This window comes from Solea senegalensis, linkage group LG18 (genome assembly GCF_019176455.1).
Source record: "Solea senegalensis isolate Sse05_10M linkage group LG18, IFAPA_SoseM_1, whole genome shotgun sequence".
NCBI lineage: Eukaryota > Metazoa > Chordata > Actinopteri > Pleuronectiformes > Soleidae > Solea > Solea senegalensis.
In genome coordinates, this window is record NC_058041.1 from 4,562,922 (window position 1) to 4,575,300 (window position 12,379).

Below are 12,379 nucleotides of genomic sequence, written 5' to 3' on the forward strand. Positions count from 1 at the left end.
AATGCTGACTTATCATTCCCAACAAATAAAAGTAAAGGAAAATGGAAAACAACATTTGGGAAATGCCGCGTCAGAATTCTCAACTGTTAACCAATACGTTTAGTTGAAATTATGAAACTATTCAGTATATATTTTTTTTTTTTTGTATTTTGAGAAATTAATAAAATTAAAGGTACAGTGTGTGAAATTTATTAACATTTATGGAAGTTGCATGATCCAGCTGAAATCCTTCACCTCACACTTCCCCTTTAAGTGTTGGAGAACAATATGTAGCCTTCAGTTAGCATCAAAACTCAAAAGATGTTAAGTTTGTCCATTGTGGGCTACTGTAACATGGTGGTCCAAAATGGTAGACAGTATAATTATAAAAGGCTCATTCTGGATATAATCAGGTGATTTTACACTTAAAAAATATTAAGTGTAAGCTGAAATTAAAGTAATTTACCTAAATTTTACACACTGGACCTGTAAGGAACCTAAAATGACGATTGAAATACCAATTTATGACTTGTTACATGTTTTTAAAATAGTTTTTTTTCCTTTATGATGACGCTTTTTTTTTGCTCAAAAATACTTTTTAATATCCTCTTTGGTTTTCCATGCAGGACCGGCTGGCTCAAATGTCTTATTATAGCACTACAGAAGGACGTATAAAATAGCAGCGCGTCGTCGTACGCGCTCTGCTGTAATTGTAGATGATCGTCTACACGGAGATGAGTGATGTGACCGTCGGTCACCAGAGGTTTGAGGAAAAACTGCTACAAAAACAATTCTGATTAGTATTAAGTAAAAATGTCTACATAAAGAGACACAGTGACCGGCGCCACCTGCAGGCCTCTGTTACACCACTTCGAGCCACTGAAAGGGGAAAATCGGGAAAATCTTGACTCTCAGGTTCATCACAACACATTTACTGGCTTTGTTTCATTTTGAAAAAGGTGTAGAACAATTATTATTTTTTATTGTTTTTTTTAAACTTAACCTGAAAGTCAGTTATGTCCGATATCCACTTTGATTTAATAGCAGTTTGAAAAAAAATAAAGTGTGACCAAAGGCCCACTGTGTGTACCTGTGTGTGTGTGTGTGTGAGTGAGCATCACAGCGTTTGTATTTGGTTAATAATTATTTCTTTTCTTTAAGAACTTAACGGGGAGTGTTTGCCTTTTCAGTGATTCACTACATGAGTTAATAAACTATGACTGATAAGAAGAGTTTCAGAATGTCTTGAAACAAACGCTGTCCTGTCCTTGTTTTTTTTCTTATCCACGACATAGAGCTGCTACTCTTATTTTTGTGTGTATGTTTTAAGTTTTTATGTCTCTACAGTGTCTTGTGAAAGAATCCTTTCAGCTTTCACACTTTAAAAAGGTCCAGGTTATTGTGGCTGAAGGTCTAACTGGCTTTCTTTTTACTTAGCCACTTTATTAGGTACACCTGTTCAACTAATATCTTACATTGGTTGGTGTTTTTTTTGTTTTTTTTTACAAAAAAGCTCCACTCACAGGATCAGTATTTAAATACAAAGCAGTTTATTTCCTGTATTAAGTCGTGTTCACAGTTAAACCAACAGATGATTCATAAACTGTACATTAGTTTTCTTTTTCTTTTGATCTGCGGGTGAACACTGAAAGTGTAAATTCAAAAAAAGTGCTGCAGCTGTAGGTTTTTAGTCATTGAAGCATTTTTATGTTAAAAAAATGTGATTGATTTGAACTTTTCAGTGCGGGTGTTTAGAACAAAAGTTGGCATCTTTAGACCTCGCACAAAAACACTCTTCTGTAACTTCAGCTTAAATGTCTATAACTGATTCATCCAGAGGATTTTTTTCTTCACCTTTTCCTTCTACGTGCTCCTTATTTTTCTTTTTATTTACACAAATGTGAAGTGTCTACGAGACTCATACGTGTTCAGGTGCGGGTCTGCAGCGTGAGTCTCTGGACTGTATCCGACAGGTGAGCCATGTCAGGCTGCTGAGCCTGGTGTTTGATGTGTTCCAGAGTCCGAACCTGGAGCGCACAAACAACACAAGGGGACGTGAACGCTAAATTGAAGGTTGGGTGAGGCGTCGTGTGTGTGTGTGTGTGTGTGTGTGTGTCAGATGGGAGGCGGACTCACCGAGATCCGCGTCTCGCAGTATCCGTGTTTGTGGCTCAGGTTCCACAGGTTGACGGTCAGCTGACTCAGCTTGTTGTTCCTCAGGTCGCCGTGAGCCAACAGCGCGCTGAAGAGGGAGAGCGCTACGGCGCCCTGACGCCGCGTGCTCTGCTGTGAGGTGATGAGAAACAGGAAAACATCAAAACACTGTCTGATCTGAACATGAATGCGACATAAAAGCTCAGAGATAGAACCCAAAGATAACTGCACTGACTTCTGGAACACTCTGGAATGGTTATTTTTATGACCTACACGGCATTTTAGTCTCTGTGGCAGAGACAGTGGCTCAGTGGGAGAGCAAGACGTCTTTCAAACGAAAGGTCAACGTTTCATTTCTGAAATTTGCGTGTGTGTGAATGAAGGGGTGAATGTCAGAACTGTAGCAGCTTTGAGTTTTCAGATCTTTAATCCCCATCCCAACCTGCTCGCTCTTTGATAGAAACCTTTAATCTGGAAAGACACTTAATCTCATTCTGTTCTATACTATACGACACAGGTTTCCAAATTTTTCAGCCACTTAATCCCAAAAATAAACAGGGCCCCCATTATCCTAATGGAGATTAAACACATAATAATTTTTCCAGCACTGTTTTTTTAAGGAGATTTTCAAAGTAAGAGCCCTAACCATGTGAGGAAACATCACAGGAAGAGTCCTTTAAAGCAGTGTTTCTCAATCCTGGTCCCCGGGGACCCACTGCCCTGCCATGTTTTAGATGTTTCCCCTGCTCCAACACACCTGATTCAAATGAATGGCTCGTTATTACTGGAGCAGGTGAAGCAAAACATGGCAGGATTTAAAAGCACGACTTTAAAAACTATATTTCCATTCTTCTGCACCTCTTCACGCCCAAGTGCCTTCAGATGGTCGAGGATCTGTGCGATCAGAGTCTCGCTCAGCTTGTTAATCTCGGACAGGAACTTGGGGTCTCCTCCATAGAGCGTCTCATTGGAGTCCACTGGGTCCAGGAAAGACAAAGAAAAAAAACCATGAGAATTAATAGGAAAAAAGAAGAACTTATTATGAAATTCATTCATTTATGAAGCACTTGAACTTAGAAGATAATAGAAACAGCATCGTTGGCATGAGGCAAACATGCTTTTGTGAATTTATACAGGAATCAGCTGCATCATCTGACTTATTTTGGAAACCATGGATTGTATGATCCAAAAATAAGGGCTCTAAGTAATACACTTATTAAGATAAAACAGTTACAGTGAGTCTGTCAGTGTGTGTGCGTGTGTGTTTGTACCTTTGGGGATGGAGTAGAGGTAAGTTTCCTGGCTCATGGCAGCCAGCAGCGGCAGCGCGCTGATGTAAATTCGCACCTTGGCGTCACTGTTTTCCTCCCAGGTGTAATCCTGGACCATGTTGAGCAGACCGCGGACTAAGTAGAGCACACCGTGTTCTGGGTGATCCTATAAACACACACACACTCACAGGTTTGACAAACAATGACAGGGAATTTAGGGGGAAAACATGAGTCTGGTGGTGCATCATCTAAAGAAGAAATGATGGAGTGAGTGTGTTACCGGGACAACCAGAAGTGTAGCCAGGAAGTTGTTGATGAAATCCAGCAGGAAGCTTTCTGAGGAGCGAAGTTTCCCCTCGATGCTGATGGAGCGAGGGACTTCTGGGAGAATACTGACCGCGGCCTTCAGGAAGGCGTCGGCTGGAGGAGAGGATGGAGAGAGAAAGGTGGGAATGAGGTAGAGGTAGGGATTATTGGACAAGATGTGGCAAAATAAAGATAATAAAGATGAGAGAAACGGAGGAGGAGATAATGTTGAAAACGGATGACGGTGAGAATTTTGAGAGACACAAAAGCTGGACTAAATTTTTCCTCATATATTGGAATTTCCATTTGAGTTGCATTACATAAATTCTTTTAAGTGAAGCTTTAGAACTGTGATATGAATCCTATCGACTTGATTTTCTATGAAACATTTCAATTGTGGCCTTTGCGGTTTTTTTTTTTACGTCTCGTTCCGTCTGCTCACCTTGAGAGAGACACTGATTGGCCAGCGCCACCTGACCAGAGAGCAGATAGAGGCTGAGGCGACTGAAGATGCTGCTGAGAGACGGGATGGTGATGAAACTGTAGGCCGCACAAGCCTGGAGGAGAAACACAGAGACTTAATCAATATCTGTGGGAACATGTGTGCTCATTTACTCAAGGTGTTACGGTATATATTTACATTTCAGTTTCTCAATGGAAAAATACATTTTATATGTTAATTTCATGCTTAAAGCTGGTAAACAGTGCAGTTTTTGAGACATTTAAAGCATCATTTTTCCTCACCGATCCTTCATTCGCTACTGTAAAAAAATATTCATACCTTTAATGGTGGCGAACAACTTGGATTCCTGTTCCTTGCCTCCCACACATACAGTAGTTCATGTTCATGAATAAAATCTTATCAGGTAACAGAAAAAAAACCTGAACTGGAATCTTATTCCCGGCCTCCGACACAGTCTTTGTCAAGTTTGAAGCAACTTTAATGTAGAAAATTTAAGTTCAAATGAGACCTATCATTTCCTATGGTAAAATATTAATAATAATAATTATATAATCGGGTTGTCCATTTTCCTCACACAGTCCAAAAACATGCAGATTTGGGGATTAGGCAAACTGGACACAAACTGTCTCTACATGTGTCCCTGTGATGGACTGGCCAGGGTGTGACCCCGCCTTTCGTCCTATGCCATCCATGGACATAGGATCATTTGACCGCAGTTCCCTGTGGGACTGTACGGTGCGCCGCTTGACTCACCCTGACGAATGCCGCTGTTTTCCGTGAGTGACTCCCCCTCATCACCCTCCTGGTCTCCATCGCCAGCTGGTTCACCGTCTAGAAATGAAACAAGACAGGCATTGAGCATTGAGGTGATAAATATGATGTGTGTGTGTGTGTGTGTGTGTGTGTGAGACACTGACGTGGATGAGCTGCACCAGGACTGGCTCCAGGTTACAGAACGTGGCTCTGGCCTCCACACAGAAACTCAACTGCTGCTCAAAGTCACGACCGAACGACACCTGGACGACACACGGCGGCACCAGAGAGAGAGAGAGAGAGAGAATAAAATCAACAACTTTCCTTTTTACTGTAGCATCGCGTTCCGTTTGTTTACAGGACGACAGGATTTGTTAAAAGGTCCAATGCGCAAAACGGAGTGACATCTAAAGCACTACTTTTGTTGTCTGCTTTTGTTTTAAATTATATTCACTCTGTTGTAAGTAACTCTTTCTCTGACTCCTTTCTATTTTATTATTTATCCGTCTCTCTATATATGTGTATTATTAGTATTGTGTAAACTTTACCTGGTAATAAAGTCTGATGGTGAGACTGCAGAATGCAACAAACAGAGAACGGTGGCCTCTGCAGACCAAAAAGGATGAAATAATCTGTTTTTTTTCCTCTCCACCATCTCTTTTGCTCTTTTGGATCCATTCTTTCTCTTTTGCATAACTAGCTTTTCTGTCTTAGGGCAATCACCCTTTGACGTATAGGTAGCATATTCAATTTCTGCTAATAACCTCTCCTTCATGTGGCACACTGGACCTTTACATGTAAAATAACACCAGGACTCTCACCATGCGAATGAAGCCGATGATCAGCAGAGCCAAAGATCGTTTCTCGTCCTCCAGAGTGAGAGCGCTGCGAGAGAGGGAGAGCAGATTTTTATAATATTTTAAATTAAAGCTGTAGTTAAAACCGTCAAAAGCTGTGATTTTGTTGCTGTTGTTGTTAATGTTCTTATTTTGCCTCTGTTCGGTCTTCATGAACAAAAACGATGTAATATTATTTGTATGCTGCTTCCTTTATCTGTCTGTGGGAGTGTTTATGTGTATACAACAGCAGCGCAGGGGCGGGCGGAGACGAGAAGTGTTGAATTGCATCAAACTGCTGAACGACAAGAGTATTTTTGTCAGTATTAATCAACTAATCTCGAATCAACTAATCAGTTCCACTGGTTTTTTTTTTATAATCAAAACAAGCTTAAATGTGAATATTTTCTGGTTTCTTTGTTCATTAAAACAAAGAAATCATTAAAACGGATTCATTGTGGTTGGTGGACGAAACAAGATATTTGAAAATATCATCAGCATTTTTGTGTAAACTCATTTGACAATGGTTTGAATGTAAAGGACTTGTGTTTATATCACTAATAACAAGTTATATCATCACAAAAAATGATGTTGTGATGCCTACTTGACAGAGTCGTGCATGGTCTTGCAGATGTGCAGCATAGCGTTGAGGATGACCGGGTCTCTGGTGAGATCCACCTGATGTCTGCACAAGACAAAGACACATGATCAAAACTCCATAAATAAATCTAATAAACGGAATCAGGTCTTGGGATCTCTTACTTGATGAAGACCTCCATGATGGATCTGCACACCTCCACTCTCACGCTGTCCTTCTGGAACATGTCCAGAAACGGCAGGAAACGCTCCTGTGAAACAAAAAGGTAACAACCGTTGAGCTGTGGTGCACTAAAGTCTTGTTTTATTCGTTTTGACATAGCGAACACTCACCATGGAGAAGAGGACGGAGAAGTCGTGGAAATAGGTGAGGATCTTCCTGATGACGGACTGGAGCTACAAGCAGGACACAAGAAAACAGAGTTACTACAGAGGAGGTGTTTACTTAGGTAAAGGTTAGTCTATGATAAGTGAGATGCTAACCTGAGCATAGGCGTCTTCAAATGCCCGGTCCGGAGTCATGTGTTTGATGATGTCAGCGAGGACGGTGTTGACCTCACGTTTCTGAAAACAAAGAGAAAATGAAGTGTGGAAAAAAGTGACAGATTTGTGATAACTCGCCCACTCTGCTCCGTTTCACTCACGGTAAAGTGTCGGCAAGTGAACTCCACCCAGATTTCGGCACAGCTGATGTAATCGACCGGACTGCGAACTTTGGTGATGACCTTCCAGGCTTCGTTCAGAATCGTCAGCCTCTCCGACTCCGGCGGGTCGGCAGACGCCAGACTCTGACCCAGAGACCCGAACAACAGATGCTGGAGGGGAAAAATGAGGAGGATATTTAGAGGACATGTCAAAGTAGATGTTGACAGTGGAATCGTAAACCTCGGGGTTTGCGTCCTCTGACCTTTGGGAAACCGGCCTCGTCGCAGTCTTTGATCATCCCGATGAAGTCCGTAGCTCTGGCTGCGACAAACTCCGGCCTGAACGCCCTCATGACAGAGTTCAGCAGCAAAGCACTGTGGGAAACAAGAAAACGTAATTGTTTTTCCAGATAAAAGCTGAAGATGAAATCAAATTAGTCACAGCTAAATTTAGTCTTTCTCTCCTGAGGAAAATAAGGAGTTTTAGCTCTTGTAGCACCTCATCTTACACTAACAGGATATAAACCCTTCAAAATAAAATCCCCTTAAAAAACACTCACTTGTTTCCCAGTTTCTTGCATCTCTCCATCATCTCTGTTAGCAGAGGCTGAAACAAAGGAACAAACAGCGTGACAACACAAAAATAAAAACTACCAACAGCAGCAGTCGGTGGCTGTATATTCATCTTTTAGTTTGAAAAGGTCTGTTTATAATATATACTGTGTTGTTTACCTCCGGTGCTCTGTAGGCGATGCACTGCAGGATCCAGCTGATGGCGGGCGAGTAGAGCGTCAGGTACTCGGGCACCTCCACCCTCTGCACCACCAGCTGGTTGCGGACGCTCTCGCCACTGATCTGGCGGAACGTGGTGAGCAGGTCGAAGAAGTTGCGGTTCAGGCTGTCCTTCAGGTGCGGGGCTACCTCCATGCCAATCTGGAGAAACAAAGAGAGACAGAAGAGTCACCTCCTTTTTTCTCTGTAATCTGTGATTACATGCAGTGTCCAATGTCTAATTTTGAGGATGGTGTGGCGGTGAAGTTAGAGAAAAACCACAAGGACAGTCTCACCCTGCAGAGATAAGCTCTGGTGTACGCAGCCACCAGAGGATCTCCAATCCCCCGGATCATCGCCGTCAACCGAGGGAGCGTCTCCTGGATGCCACTATGTAGACAGGAGGGACATAAGTAGATAAAATTACAGAAAAGCTTTTTCGTTTGTAAGTGGAATATTTACTGGGTTTATTGATACAAATGCAACTAAACATAGGGAGTCTGTTCAAGCCTTTAACCTGAACTATAACCCAAATTTGACAAGAATGTCCCAGTTTTGGGATCAATAAAGTACATCCATTTTATTTATGAATGAAATTAAGTGTGAAAGGGAAATGTTTATTCTTGTTTTTCACAGGTTCCTCAGTAAGGGGAAGAGGAAAAAAGATAAAAATAATAGTGAACAAAAAGAAAAGAATGAAGTAAATACATTAGAAATCCATTTTAGTTCATATAAATATGAATAAACCTTCATATTATCTAAACAAAATAAAAAATAAAATATTATAATGTAAAATGCTTATATTACGGTTGATATTATGTTGTTGCAGTTTTGTTTTAAATAATCATTCAACTCTTTCTGTTTATACAGTATATGTTTTGTAAACATTAATAAAAGTATAATTTTCTTTAAAAGAAACTCACTTTTTGTTGAGGAAGCGGTTGCACTTGAGGATGGCGGCCTCGACGTATCTGTTCACGGAGGTTAAAGACTACAAGACATGAGGTCAATGACCGAAGAGTTGAGTTTTATACATAATAGATATAAATAAAACAAACATATGAATAATCAAAGCTTATTTTAAGACTACAAGCTGTAAAACAACAGCTTCGGTGTTTCTTTGTACACAGACCTGCAGGAAAAACAAATATAAAAGCAAAAGCAAAGTTATTGGAAATGATGAACAAAAGTCTAATCATTTCACATGAACACAGGCTTGAGACCAGATGATTTTTGTCCATCAGAGCAGCGTTCATGCCGATGGTGGTGAAGGATACAGTCTGGGCAGAAGCTCCCTGATGGAGGCGATCTTGAAGAACCAGTTGAGACACGTCTCCTTGGCCGTGTCGTTCACGTCCTCTACTGTGAACGAGTCTGAGGAGGGAAAGGACACACACATAAAGGATCAATGCAAGAGATCCTGTATGTCCTTCGCAATCACTGCACGGCAGAATTCGATCCTCACCCGGCAAAGGCTGCGGATCCGAGCACATGGTCCAGATTCTATCATAAACCAGCTGACCTACAAACAAGCAACACGATACTCAACAGAAGTGCTTTACAAGAAAGAAGGAGGAGATGAGCTGAGGGAGACGAGGCTCAACAACGCACCGAATGTGTCGAGGATGTCCGTGATGAGGACAAACTTGCTGGGGTAGAACTGGATCACAGAGGTATCGGACAGAAGCTTGGAGCACTGGAACACACGTCGCAAATGGCAGTGAATTGAAAATCGAATTCATGTCAACACACAACAAACTTTTCTTCAACTGCAGAGTTACCTGGATGACAATCTTCAGCGCTTTGACCTTCTGGTCCGAGGACCAGGCCTCCTTCAGGGACTGGTTCAGCTCCTCGATGCGGTTCGTGTAATCCTGCTGGGAGAGGTTCAGCATCTCTCTCTGAGAACCCTGAGCAGATAAAACATAAAAATTCACTCTTAGTCTTGTATGGACTCACTCTGATGTTTATTTCAATGAAACTCTATTGTGTCAATGCATTGTGTAGTCTATTCAAGGAATAACAACAAAGAAATAATAGAAGATTTGTTTTTTTTTGATAATGATGTCAGTAATCTACCTCCTCCAGATCATCCAGCTCCTCCAGGCGAGTTCGGACTTTCTCAGAAACACCTGAGGATCCTGGACTTTGAGCTTTTCCTACAAAGACAATGGGATTATTTTTAAAAATATACATTATATACATATATTATACGATATTTTGCAACATCATCATCTATTTGAAGTAGTGTTTCTGTCCCTTGGTTCATTCGAGTCTAATAGAACCTCTATTTTTGGCCTCCACCAGCTCCTGAGTGGAAACATCACACTCTTTAGCTGCTAAGATGCCAGAGTGACGCTTAAAGGTGCTTAAAATACAAAGCACCGAGGGACACCGCACAATCAGGGCAATCACACATGCAGAGCCACTGGTTATATCAAAAAAATAATACAGTAACAGCACTTTTTTCCTTTTGTAAATTCACAGATAGATACATTTTACGACATAGATAGCTTCAGTTTTAGGAGGTTATTATGCTGAATAGAAACATAATTCTTACCTTTATCAATGCCCATGAAAAGATTCTAGGAAGACAAAGAAAATCAGATTAAACTCCACAGTACAGTATGGATAAGCAGAGTCACAGCATCATAGACAGTAAAGATAAAGGTAATAAATAATAAACATGCAATAGCTTAGAGCAGACTCACAATGGAGAGTTTTTCAGTGGTGGTGAACCTGGTGAGGATCTCTCCTCTCTTTGAATACCAGGGCTCAAAGTCTGGTCCCACTGCCTCTTCCTCCTTCTCCCTCCTCTTTCTCCCCAGATCCTAGAAGACAAACACCTCAGCTCTGAGTACATACCAAAAGTAAGCTTTTAATTGTGATAAATAAAGCTTCTAATGGTGTTTGTGATGAAGTTACAAGGACTGACCCCTGCAGAGGCGCTGTGGGACACGGCTGGAGTCTCAGTAGCTGACGCTGCTGCAAACATGGACAGAGGGTCGGTGCCGTCCAGCATGGAGCTGAGGGGGTCTGGGGGCACTGAGGAGGAGGAGGAGGAAGAGGAGGAGGTGCTGCCTTTACGAGCCCCACGGCGGGTTTTTGTGTCGGTCACCTGCGATTAGAGGGCAGCACAAGTCAGTGAAGGACAACAACAATGTTTTCCAAGTATTATTAGCACATTTAATACAAATTGTGCACAGTTATCATCACTATCACTGCCTTTTGCAATTCAGACTTTACAAGAGGGGAAGGAAACATAAATCAAGACTGAATACAGTTTAGAATAACAAGAAAAGAATAACAAGTGCAAAAACTAAATGTCGGATGTCTTGTTCTAAATTATTATTGAAAATCAACCATGGAGAAAGAAACTAAGGCACTCTGTTTTAACCTGAAGTTAAATTATGAATTTATTTCTCAAGCAGAAATGCAAATAAACAGACCAACGGGTTTGGGAGCGTTTAAAAGCATTCAACCCTGATGGAAAGCAACACAGCATTGTCTTATTTTTTTATATCCACAGTTGATTTGCAGTGTTAACATCAAACGGAACTTCTGAGACTTTGTTGTGTATTTTTTGTAGGTTGTTTCAGTCAATAAAGTTTACAAAAATGGCATGCTTCTTAAGTATAGGATACAACTTCCAATGCAACAAAAACACCAGGTTATCATTTTCACATAATTCAGTTTAACTGTAAGGTCTGTGAAAATACAGAAATTTGAAATTATGAGGGAAGAAGCTGCTTTTTTGGTTACATGACATATTTTCAGAGATGCACGACAGTGCTGATGAGGCTGAATGGCAGGAGGATGCTAGTACCATGATGGGTTTCAGGGGATGGTAGTCTCCAAACTCAACCGGTGCCATTTCAGGACGACACCTCTGCAGCTCCGCGTCATAGTTGCGTCCACGGGAACGCCTGCTCAGACCACAGAGAGAGGAGGCACAGAACATGTTGAGCTTTTTCTACCTTTAAATTACATCATTTGTAGCTTGCAGGAAACACATAAAAAGATTATATTATATTAGATTATTGTGGCACACTGCATCTAACAACTAGAACAAATACAGGAATTACATGGAAAACTAGGCGTCATAAGTTTTTTATTAGTCAGGATGTGGAACATTAGCTAATAAATAAAGGTATTTTACAACATCTTGGACTCTGCTAAGTAGAATTCGAATAACGTCAGTGTAATAACTTTCAAGGACTCTGTTGAGATGAGCATTAAATTCAAGGCCACAACCACAGAAAACAATCAGGCTGAATTTGACTGAAAATCTTTATGTTGAAAACCTGTTGACATTTAATTTCGGGCGCTGAATGACATTAAGGCCACAACATACTCGCACTATCACTGCATGTACACCCTTAACACTTGCACAACCACGAATAAACATCATTTAACCGGTTTATTCTGAAAATAAGGTGATTTTTATGTGAGAAAACAGCAACTTACCACTGCACCGCGGCCATTTTTCTACAATCACATGACAATTTAGTACTTCCTGGTGACGTCAAATTGTGGGCAATTCATATTTTTCTTTTAAAATTGCATTTTTGTATATATTTTTTTTTATATAATTGTCGTATCGCG

The 12,379-nt window shown here is 40.9% G+C and overlaps 1 protein-coding gene across 1 annotated transcript; it reads right to left on the reverse strand.

Moving 5' to 3' along the window:
- Window positions 1-1,506: 1,506 nt before the first annotated feature.
- vps35l (VPS35 endosomal protein sorting factor like) lies at window positions 1,507-12,265 on the reverse strand. Its single transcript, XM_044014324.1, has 29 exons — window positions 12,242-12,265; window positions 11,601-11,700; window positions 10,710-10,892; window positions 10,486-10,605; window positions 10,335-10,359; window positions 9,854-9,933; window positions 9,556-9,684; window positions 9,386-9,470; window positions 9,240-9,296; window positions 9,052-9,148; window positions 8,698-8,745; window positions 8,071-8,164; window positions 7,736-7,936; window positions 7,564-7,610; window positions 7,267-7,378; window positions 7,004-7,174; window positions 6,843-6,923; window positions 6,693-6,755; window positions 6,525-6,610; window positions 6,367-6,447; window positions 5,748-5,811; window positions 5,091-5,189; window positions 4,927-5,004; window positions 4,153-4,267; window positions 3,685-3,824; window positions 3,405-3,570; window positions 2,992-3,110; window positions 2,116-2,265; window positions 1,507-2,006 (listed from the first exon to the last, which is right to left on the reverse strand). The coding sequence occupies exons 1-29, from the start codon at window positions 12,256-12,258 to the stop codon at window positions 1,908-1,910; spliced, it is 2,907 nt and encodes a 968-aa protein (XP_043870259.1). The 5' UTR covers window positions 12,259-12,265; the 3' UTR covers window positions 1,507-1,907.
- Window positions 12,266-12,379: the final 114 nt, after the last annotated feature.